The sequence below is a fragment of the Propithecus coquereli genome, unplaced genomic scaffold (genome assembly GCF_000956105.1).
Source record: "Propithecus coquereli isolate 6110/MARCELLA unplaced genomic scaffold, Pcoq_1.0 Scaffold269, whole genome shotgun sequence".
NCBI classification, from domain to species: domain Eukaryota; kingdom Metazoa; phylum Chordata; class Mammalia; order Primates; family Indriidae; genus Propithecus; species Propithecus coquereli.
The window spans coordinates 1,832,919-1,843,316 of NW_012148274.1; the positions used below are offsets into that span (position 1 = coordinate 1,832,919).

The 10,398-nt window shown below is 61.9% G+C and overlaps 2 protein-coding genes across 2 annotated transcripts in view; one reads left to right on the plus strand and one right to left on the minus strand.

Moving 5' to 3' along the window:
* NINJ2 (ninjurin 2) overlaps nucleotides 1-1,575 on the plus strand; it is a 99,417-nt gene extending 97,842 nt beyond the window's left edge. Inside the window, 2 exon segments of the mRNA XM_012647446.1 lie at nucleotides 706-937; nucleotides 1,389-1,575. Of these exon segments, the coding sequence (XP_012502900.1) occupies nucleotides 706-937; nucleotides 1,389-1,555 (399 nt within the window). The 3' untranslated portion in view covers nucleotides 1,556-1,575.
* A 3,102-nt stretch (nucleotides 1,576-4,677) lies between these two features.
* Nucleotides 4,678-10,398, minus strand: part of B4GALNT3 (beta-1,4-N-acetyl-galactosaminyl transferase 3) — a 34,686-nt gene continuing 28,965 nt past the window's right edge. The window contains exons 17-22 of the mRNA XM_012647447.1: nucleotides 9,539-9,858; nucleotides 8,008-8,161; nucleotides 7,673-7,745; nucleotides 7,139-7,292; nucleotides 6,455-6,581; nucleotides 4,678-4,786 (exon numbers count right to left, since the gene is read on the minus strand). Coding sequence (XP_012502901.1) covers nucleotides 4,678-4,786; nucleotides 6,455-6,581; nucleotides 7,139-7,292; nucleotides 7,673-7,745; nucleotides 8,008-8,161; nucleotides 9,539-9,858 — 937 coding nt within the window. The remainder of the gene's footprint in view (nucleotides 4,787-6,454; nucleotides 6,582-7,138; nucleotides 7,293-7,672; nucleotides 7,746-8,007; nucleotides 8,162-9,538; nucleotides 9,859-10,398) is intronic.

Sequence of the window (10,398 nt, forward strand, 5' to 3'; positions counted from 1 at the left end):
TCTTGCTCTGTTGTCCAGGCTAGAGTGCCGTGGCGTCAGCCTAGCTCACAGCAACCTCAAACTCCTGGGCTCAAGGGATCCTCCTGCCTCAGCCTCCAGAGTAGCTGGACATGTGCCACCATGCCCAGCTAATTTTTTCTATACATTTTTAGTTGTCCAATTAATTTCTTTCTAATTTTAGTAGAAACGGGGTCTCGCTCTTCTCAGGCTGGTTTCGAACTCCTGACCTTGAGCGATCCACCTGCCTCGGCCTCCCAGAGAGCTAGGATTACAGGCGTGAGCCACCGCGCCCGGCCAGAAGAGGTGTCTTTTGCTACTTCGCCCTAGCCCCAAACGCCCCTCTATTGTCTGCTTGGGTGCTTTCCTCTCAGAGGAAAAGGAAGCCCGAAGCTGAGGCCTGTCCCAGGTAAGACAGCGACCAGAATGAGACCCTCCCCTCCTTCCTCGGCGGGATGTGCAGGGGTGCGAGGGAGGGGCCCGCCGTGAAACATCAGTTCCAGCGCACGTCGCTTCCCAGAGCCAAGGCCCTTCCTGCTTTTCTAGCCAGCCCTTCACTCTTCCAAGCCACGCCGTGAGAAGCGCGTCATTTGTCCTTAGCCTCCCACCTGGTTTGGGAAGAGCTTTGAAACCTCTCTCCTCCTTCCCGTCTCGCAACTGCTTCCCTTCCAGAGCCTCCCAGGTCAGCCTGTGCTTTCTTCCCTACAGCCCGGGAACGCCGGCCCCGGGGGGAGCCAGCCCGTCAACCTGAACCATTACGCCACCAAGAAGAGCGTGGCCGAGAGCATGCTCGATGTGGCTCTGTTCATGTCCAACGCCGCGCGGCTGAAGGCGGTGCTGGAGCAGGGGCCGTCCTCTCGCTACTACGCCACCCTCGTCACCCTCATCAGCATCTCGCTGCTCCTGCAGGTGGCCATCGGCGTCCTCCTGGTGGTCATCGGTGAGGAGCCGGGCCCAGAGACAGACTCCGAGCCCGGGCAAAGCCCCGAGGGCCTCCCCGTGCCGCCGCCTCTGCACAGGCCACGCACGGACGCCGTCAGCCCCCGCGGGCAGGCACCCCATCCCAGCTTCCTGAGCCCCACGGCACCGCCAAACGACAGTCCCCACTAACTCGTGGCAGAGTCCCTTACGGCCTTTCCCGGGAGCCCTCACCCCCACTCTTACTAGACGCAGTCTGAGCGCCCCCACCTGGATGAAGCACCCCGCGGGTGCCCCACGCACTGGCCCGTGGGGGCAGAGGCATTTCGGCCCAGCGACGACCCCCTCCCTTGACTCCTGCTGCGTGGGTCTCCGAAGGGCCGACTCTCTGCAAACTCCGGTGGGTGTCGTGAGGGGAGCCCCAGGCCACGGCCCTCCCCTGACCCTCTCCTCCCACGCCCCCTTCCCCACAGCGCGGCTGAACCTGAACGAGGTAGAAAAGCAGCGGCGACTAAACCAGCTCAACAATGCTGCCACCACCCTGGTCTTCCTCACGGTGGTCATCAACGTTTTCATCACAGCCTTCGGGGCACATAATTCAGGGGACCTGGCCGTCAGGGCCTCAAGGAATCTGCTCTGAAACCAGCCTGGGGCCCAGGTGAGGAGGGACGTGGGAGGCCCCTGAGTTTGGGGTAGGAGACAGGTCCCCGGAAGGCCTACGGCGCCGCCGAGGACGGGTCTTAGAGCTTGCGCTGGCGACGGTGCCTCTGCTTCCGTTCTCAGGCTCAGAACCACATCCCGGGACGGGCGGGGCGTCGTGTGGTCAGTGGTGGCTCTGCCCCTGGCAGCAGGGACGATGATGTGGGAGGGCTCCTTGGCACTGTCTAGCAGTCCTTGCTATTCGGATCATGGTCCGTGGTCCAGTGGCATCTACAGAACCACCTGGGCGCCTGCGGGATGCAGAATCCCCGGCTCCACTCCGGACCTGCTAAGCCGGCACGTGCGTTTCACGGAGACGCCAGGAGAACCTGTGCACGCTGGGGTCTGGGGAGCGCTGGTGTGGCCTGCCCTCCTCACCGCGTCTTCTCTGCTTCCCCCACAGGCGCTGGGTCTGGAACTGCTTCTGCCGCCTTCCTCCCTGATCTGCCAGGCCTGTGGGCACTTTCCACAGCCCGAGAGCTCCTGAGAGGGCAACGTAGATGTCCCTGCTCCCTACCCACAGCCCCTGCATCGAGATGTGATTTTGTGAATTCCATCTTGGTCTGGAGTCCTGAGCTCAGACTCAGCTACGAATGACCTTTCCTCCTTGGCAGCATCTCCTGAACCTTGGCCGAGACCAAGTCTGCCCAGCTTAAGGACTCTGGTTCTGACTCCACCCACTCCTTCCCTCTGCTCCAGGCCTCAGTTTTCCCTTCCTGTTTAATGGGCTGACTTCTGTCAATAAAGGTTTCTGCAAATCCACTCTGAGTCAACCTTTTTGTCTTCAGTCCCGAAGGCCCAAACATCCAAGCTGGTCCCTGAATGCCCTTCCCATCCGTGTCCTGCAGAGGGCTGCAAGGAGCAAGCCCCAGGCCTGGAGGGTGGGAAGGCTTTTCAATCACTCCCTCTCCTGCGGTCCTGCGAGTCCACTCCCCTGGCTGCAGAGGCCTCGGCTCATCCCCGTCTGCCCCTTCACTGCAGATCGGCCAATTCTGGACGGACGTACACACGCGCAACCCTTTCCAGAAACCTGTCATAGACGTATTCTAGCTCTCGCGTCATCAGCTTCTGGAGCGTGTGTCTAAGGAACACAGACAGGCACAGCACAGAGAAGGCCGTCCCCCACACAGCAGGCACGAAACTGGTGGTAAGGGGTGACGCCTGGTGTGGGAGAGTCCTTGGCAGGTCCACCTGGCCCCTGAGCCCGACCCTCTCCCACCATGAACGGGCAACAGGAAAACGCAGGAATCTTTTTTTTTCTAAGAAGATGCTATATTTAACTCCCCCCACCCCATCGCACTCCCTCCCGACCCACGGCGCTTCCCTGCAGAGTGGGGCCGCGCCAGGCCCTTCCCCTTAAGGCAGGTGGTGTAGAGGTAACAAAGGTCAAACACAAGGCACTGGCCAGGGACAGAGGGGCGGCGGGGCGGGAAGGCGGGGCTGGCTCCCAGTCGTCAGAAGTGAAGCAGGAAGGCTGCTCTGGCGTGCCGGCCTCCCGGCGCGGTGCCCAGGGATGCACGGCCCCAGAAAGCAGCCCGGCGGCCCAGCTAGCCATCTGCAGCCCCAGCCTACTCCTCCCTTGCCAGGGGCAGGAGGCCTGAGTGGGGACCAGAAAAAGCTACAGCCAGGGAGCAGAGATGGCATTCGTGGGCCATGACCTGTAACTGCAAAGTCTTCGTCCTTCCTGATTCCGTAGAGGGAGGCGGACTCTCCCGGATCCCCAGAAGGCTCCCCACAGGCGCCATCCCCTTGTCCGCCAAGCGTACGCTCTTGGTGAATGCAGCGCCCGCCGGGTAGACCCTGCGGCTCCAAATGCCACATTCGGACTGTCGCACCCCGAGTGTGGGCTCGGCCGACCGGTCCCCGGGGCCCCGGCACAACTTCCACGAGCCCTTCCTCACAGCAGGAGCCGTGTCGCCCCGAGCAGAATCTGGAGGTCGAGACCCAGAGGTCCAACGTGCCAGCGGTGAATTCACAGCAGCAGCGGAGGCGGCAGCAGCAGGAGAAAAATCCCGGCCACGAGCACCAGAGATCATTAGTGCAAGAGAAGTGCGTGACCGTCGGTGACAGGAGGGGCGGCTGGAGGCTACGAAGGCCAAGGCTACGTTCCCTGAAACTGCTTCGCCTTCAGTCCCTCCCGCCCCCGCCCCCTTCCTGCCCTGCCCCTGGCCCCCAGCCCAGGGTCCACCCACACCCTCCTCCTCGCCCACTCCAAGCCGGCGCCCAGGGCTCTCCGTGCACGGGGTGAGTCTGCAGAGTCGCCGGACTGGACGGACACACGCCTTCCACCCCCCTGCTCGGGCCCTTGCCCTGCTCCTTAGCTGAGGGAAGTTGACAGGTGTGGCCCATCCTCCGTCCCCTTCTTGCCGTCCTCTCCAGAGCCTCGCCCCACAGCGAGCCCGGTCCCTTGCCTGCCTGCCCTGCACGGCCTCTGCGCCCAAGCCCCGCCATTCCCCGCCTCCCAACCTTCCTCTCGCACCAGGGACGTGGGCCAGTCCCGCCCCGGGCTGAGGCGAGCACTGCCTGGCCGGGAGGTTAATGCCCTAATCGGCAGCCAGCTGTTTGGGGGCTACCGGGAGAGGTGTGTGTGTCTCTGGAAGGCACGAGCCTGCTCCCCGCAGGAAGGAACGGGCCCAAAGGAACCAACCCCGCCCAAGAAGGGGCCGAAGGCCGCAAAGGGGGAAAAGTCCCCCAGGCGCCTCAACCCCCCAAACCAAAGCCGGCGCCGCAAAACAAGTTTGGGTTTCAAGTAAAAAAAAAAAAACCCCCGAAAAAAACCCGCCGAAAAAAAAAGGGCCCGGTCCCCGGCAACAACCCCGGGAACCGGCCGAACCCCAAACCCCCCCCCCGCCGCCCCGGAACAAGCCCCCCCCTCGGAACCGCCCCCGGCCGCCCGGCCCCCGCCCCCCCGGCCTCCCCCCCAAAAGCCCCCCTTCCGGAGGCCCAGGGGCGGAGAGGGGCCTCCCGGGGCACGGGTGTCGGCCGAGGCCCCCCCGCCACAGCAGGCAGGGCACGGGCGCTGCCACCCCTGGCAGGAAGCGGGCGGTCCACGGCCACCCTCGGTCACAGCGCCTGCGTCTGGCGGCGGTTCCACATGCCCCGCTTGGAGTGGAAGTGATGGAAGAAATTCCTGAGGGAGAGACGCTCCACTTCCAGGCCTGCTTGGAGGACCCTGCGGGGGGAGGAGCAGGCTGGAGCAGGCCCAGGACCCCCGCACCCCGCAGACGGCCTCCCTCCGTGCCCACGGCCCGCAGGGCGGGCCGGGCTGTGCGTCCCAGCTCCAGGACAGCAGGACGGCAGGACAGCACGCCATCCTGCAGAGCCTGCTGCTGTTGCTGGGAGGAGGAGGGCAGCTTACGCACACGCGTGCGTGTGTGTGTGTGCGTGTGCGTGTGTGTGTGAGACATCAGAGGACTACGCAGGACACACAGCCGTGTGCAGAGCACACACGCTACACGCACACCGGGTGTGCGGGGAGCCAGGCTGGCGGACGCCAAGCGGCCGGCACAGCTGCGGCACACAGGGAGTGCCGGGGAGGCGGAGGGCAGCCGCAGACCCCGCCCCAGGCGCCTCCATTCCGGTCTCTCCTCCTCCTCGGGCCTCAAGGAGGCAGGGAGGCCAGGAGCTTGCTGGAGGCCGTGCTGACACGAGAAGCCCGGCACCAAGACCACGCGGGCTGCCGGGCCGTCCGCTCCGGAGCTCCGCCTCGCCCGGCGAGACCGCGTCACCCGCGCAGGTTCCCGCGCCTCCCTTCACCTCAAGTGTCTTAGGACCGTCCTCTTCCTTTGCCTTCTTCCCTCGAGGGGAGAAACAGACACAGACCTAGTTTTTAAGCCTCTGACACTCTGGTGAGTGAGATCTGGGGCAAGTTACTAACTTCTTCTCAAGACTCAGTTTTCTCATCTGGAAAACGGAGACAACTAGACCTGCCTGACCGAGGTATGGGGAGGAACGAACAAGGTCACGTCTGCAGGTCACCTGCCAGGCACCCGGGGCACCCAGCCGCCTCCTGACTGCTCAAGGCCCCTCCCCCGGCTGCTCACCTTGCCCTGCCCCCCCTCACATGTTCCAGCAATTTCACCCTTTCTTGCCCCCTCCCCCTAAGCTCAAACCTCCAGGTCTCATCCTCTTTGCCTCCTGCCGTGGTAGCGAACTTCGCCAAAGAGGACCCCCAGACACGCCTCCTCTCCCTGCCCTGCCCCGTGTCACTGCCCAGCCCCGCTCCCTGCTTCCACGCCGGCCCTCGCCACCGGCCGCCCACGGGGCTCCCGCCGCAGGCTCCCTCTCTGAGGCATCCGTACCACTGCGCACCTCCCTCCTCCCCACGCCTCCATGTCGCCTGGCTTCCAGGGACCCACAACCTCCTGGGTGTCCTGTTGCCCCTTCATGGTCCACACTGTCTCTTTTGCCGGCCCCAAAGTCCTTCCCGACCCTCGGCCCGTGTGCCCACTATCCACGCCCACGGCCTCGCGCGCCAGACAGCTGTGCGGGCAGCTGCCACCGGCCAGGGAGAACGCGGTCAGCTTCTCCTGCGGCACCTTGCCTGGCGCCGAGAACATCACCGTGTACACACGCACAGCTCAGCGACTCTTGCTTTCCTCTGACAGTTTATCAAGGACGCGAGCCCTGTGACACAGACAGAGGCAGGACCGTCCCCTCTAACGGATGGAGAAACTGAGTCTTGTGAGGTAAGCAACTGGACAGCTTCCCACCCCGCCCGCGTGTCGGGCATCTGCGGCCACGGGGCACAGCCAGGTGGCTCCAGCCCTGTTCCCGCTCTGGGGAACTTGGGGAAAGAAATCCCAGCAGGTGCCCCTAGCGCCCTCCCCGTCCCAGTCACCTGTCCAGCAGCTCCCAGTCTTCGCCGCCCCAGCGGTCTCGGAACTCCTTGGTGTTCATGCCCCCGACCTTGTCCAGGTCTGACTTGTAGATGCCAAGCAGCCCAAACCCGTTCACCTCCCAGTAGCCTGCGGACAGACGAGAAGCTCCAGGGAGATGGGCCAGCGGCCGGGGGAGGCGAGGAGGAGGCTTCCGAGCGGGTTCCCAGAGCCTCCTCTGAGCCCGGGCGTGGGGCGGGGCGGGGCGTGGCGGAGGCCGAAAGCTGCCTCAGCTGGCAAGTCCCTCGCCTGTCCTGGGCGGTCCCCTAGCTAAGGTTCGGGTTCAGCAAAGGTTGAGGCGGTGCCCACGGGCTGACGACAGCCCCACAGACAGGATCCGACAACAGCAGCCCTGAAGGCACAGCGGGCGTCAGTTTCCCCGTGCACCCCCGCCCGTGGGCACGGACCCTGTCTTTCCACCTCTGTCTCCTCTCTGGGGCGCGGCACTGGCAGGCAGGAAAGGCTTCGCGGGCGACTGACCAAGGGACGGAGGGAAGGTGGGGCAGGAAAGGTTTGGGCTGCGGTGTCTGCTGCTGGAGCCCTCTCTGGCAGACCGCCAGGGGGCAGAGGCCGCGGGAGGGCAGGGCCGGAGGACGCTGTCGCGGACAGACATGACCATGTGCAGCTCTGGCCGGGGCAGGGCTCACCCTCAGGCCTTTGGGGGGTGGCCCCACAGTGCAGCCGCATCACCATGGGGGCGAAGGCCATCTTGCCCTCCACGCAGTGCTTCCGGATGGCGTCGATGACTCCCGCTGGGAAGTGGATGTGCAGGTCGCAGAGAAAGACGATGCCGTGCGGGTCCTGGGGACAGACGCGGGCGGGTCAGCGGCTCCCGCCCACCAGGCCCAGGCGGCCGGGAGAGTGCCCAGGGCCCTCCCTGTTGGGACGACTCTCACACTTCCACGGAACTAACCCCGTGCTGGGTATCGGAGCGGCTTTCACCATCAGAGAGAGAATTCTGACCGCCCCCGGCATGGGCGCCAGGGACTCTGAAAACCGGGCAGATGTCCCACTGCCACCCACAGCCCAGCAGAGGACCCTCGTGTCCTCACGCCCTGCCGTGTCCTCACCTCTCCCTCCCGCCTTCCTCTCCGAGGGCTGACCGCCTTACACATCCCGATCGCCTTTCCACCTCCTAACCAGCTTGAGTCGCATCTCCCACGCCCCTGCCAGGCCCTCACCTTCACCAGGTCTATGCCAGCCTGAAGTCCAGCCGAGCGTTCAAAGTTTCCGTTCAGCTTCGTGTACTGGTAGCTGCAGAAGGGCGAGGGGCTGGGATCAGGGCGTGGCTGTGGCGGTCCCCTGCAGGGAGTGGCCCCTGCAGGCAGGCATGGAATAGAGGTGACAGGTGCTCCTAAGGAAGGGATTATGGGCTGGGGGCCTCTCTAGAAAAATCTGGAGACTGGGACTCAGGACAGCGGGGCAGCACTTCTGGCTCCACCTTGGACTCCAGAGTCCTAGGGCTTTAGGGAGGAGGAGCAGCCCCACGCCACACTCCAGCCGGGGGTCCCCTCACCTCCGCAGCTTGGACCTCTCCAGCGCCATCTTGACGTCCATGTCCTCGCTGCTGTAGTCGACGATGATGACGTTGAAGTGTGGGTCGCCCGTGACCTGCGACAGGTTCTCCATGTCTCTGATGAACTGCTGCACCCAGCGTGCTTGGTTCTTCACTGCCCAGTGGCCCGGCCGGGAGAGGGAAACCGAGGTAAGGCAAAGACGAGCATCTGCACTCCCAGCTCCAGCACGAGCTGGGAGTGCCCACTGGACCTCCACTGGGCTAAAGAAACTACAGGGAACTGTCAGCAAGGCAGCACCGAGACACCAAGGCGGGGGGGGGGGGCTCATCAGTAAACAGGGCCTCTGCACCCCACTTCCCACGTGTCCCCCCAGGCAGAGCGCCATGAGAAGGCCTTGGGCTGGGGCTCAGTAACCCTGCCATGCTCTGACAATCAAACCTTGCTATCTGTCCATCTTACCATCATCCTTCACTTCCTGCCCTGCCCGTTACATACCTGCCTGTTACGTGTTCTCTTCTCATTATAAAAACCAGCCCATTGCTCTATTAAGTGCCCTCCTTGTCTTATTTCCCCAGACCAGTTGTAACCCCTAGTACGACAACCCCAGCTGATGACCACATCAAGCCCTGAAACCTAGTGTGGAAGCAAGAGCACTGGCCCATAAGTCAGTATCTATTATTAGTGCCAACATTTACTAGCCGTGTAACCTTCAACTAGCTCCTTTTCTTTTGTGAGCCTCAATTTCCTCAACCGTAAAGTGGTCTTTCTCAGAAGTTTTTTTTTTTTTGAGACAGAGTCTTGCTCTGTTGCCCAGGCTAGGGTGCCTAGCTCAGCCTACCTTACTGCAACCTCAAACTCCTGGGCTCAAGCAATCCTCCTGCCCCGGCCTCCCAAGTAGCTGGGACTACAGGCATGCACCATGATGCCCAGCTAATTTTTCTATTTTTAGTAGAGACAGGGTCTCGCTCTTGCTCAGGCTGGTCTCTAAATCCTGAGCTCAAACGATCCTCCCACCTCGGCCTCCCAGAGTGCTGGGATTGCAGGTATGAGCCACTGCGCCCGGCCTCTCAGAAGTTCTTGTGAGATCTGGCCAGGTGCAATGGCTCACGCCTGTAATCCTAGCACTCTTGGAGGCCAAGGCAGGTGGATTGCTTGAGGTCAGGAGTTCGAAACCAGCCTGAGCAAGAGCGAGATCCTGTCTCTACTAAAAATAGAAAGAAATTAATTGGATAACTAAAAATATACAGAAAAAATTAGCTGGGCACGGTGGCGCACGCCTGTAGTCCCAGCTACTCGGGAGGCTGAGGCAGGAGGATTGCTTGTGCCCAGGAGTTTGAGGTTGCTGTGAGCTAGGATGACATCACCGCACTCTAGCCCGGGCGACAGAGCAAGACTCTGTCTCAAAAAAAAAAAACCACAAAAAAACGAACTTCTTGTGAGATCAAATCAGCGAAACAGACCTGGTGCTCATGATGACTATTACTGGGATGCCCACCCTGCTGACAATGCCCGGCACGGCTTGAGGCTTACCGGGCACAATGAAGTGGACCACGGCTCGGTGATTCCACGAGAAACCCTGGGGCCAGCACAGCTTGGGCTCTGGGGTATGGACATTCAGGACACGTCTCCGACGGTTGTGCGGGCCCCAGACCAGGCCGTGCAGGTTCCGGGCCTCAGCCTCCTCCCTGCCAGCTGGACTGACGCCCTGCCAGTCTCGTGTGGACACGTATTCAGAGAGCCGCACCAGGCGCTGTCCTTGTTCTAGCAGTTCTAGCTCCAGGAGGTAGCGACCCCCACGCAGACGGTCCTGACGCTTCTCCACGTTCACAATGCGCTGTAGTTGGTACCTCCTACGGCAGAAAGGGTGGGCAGTTGAGTAATTCCTTCCCACGCTGCGCGGGGACTATGGTGCGGTAGAAGCCTGCAAGGCCGGGTGTCGGGAGACCCTGGTTTTGTCCTAGTTTTGCCACTGGCGAACTGCAGGTCTCAGGCAAGACGAACAACCTCTCTAGGGTTAGCTGCCTCCATCTTTAAAGATGAACCTATTGAGCCGTGATAACCTCTAAGCTCGTCTCGGCTCTAAGATTCCAAGCACGTAAGATCAGTAAGAGGGGTCACAGTGAAGAGGTTCCTTGAGAAATTGACCCTCATTAATGAAAAGTGCTCTGTTCAAATCAACAGTCCAAAAGGAATGAGTTATTATTAATAGATCAATGTTGACTGGTTGGCTCGAGATCAGCAGTTACTAGAGAAATGCAAATCAAAACCACCATGTGATGCCATTTCACATTCATTAGGATAGCTACTTAAAACAAAACAAAAGATAACAGAAAATAACACGTTTGATAAGGATGTAAAGAAACCAGAATGGGCCGGGCGCGGTGGCTGAC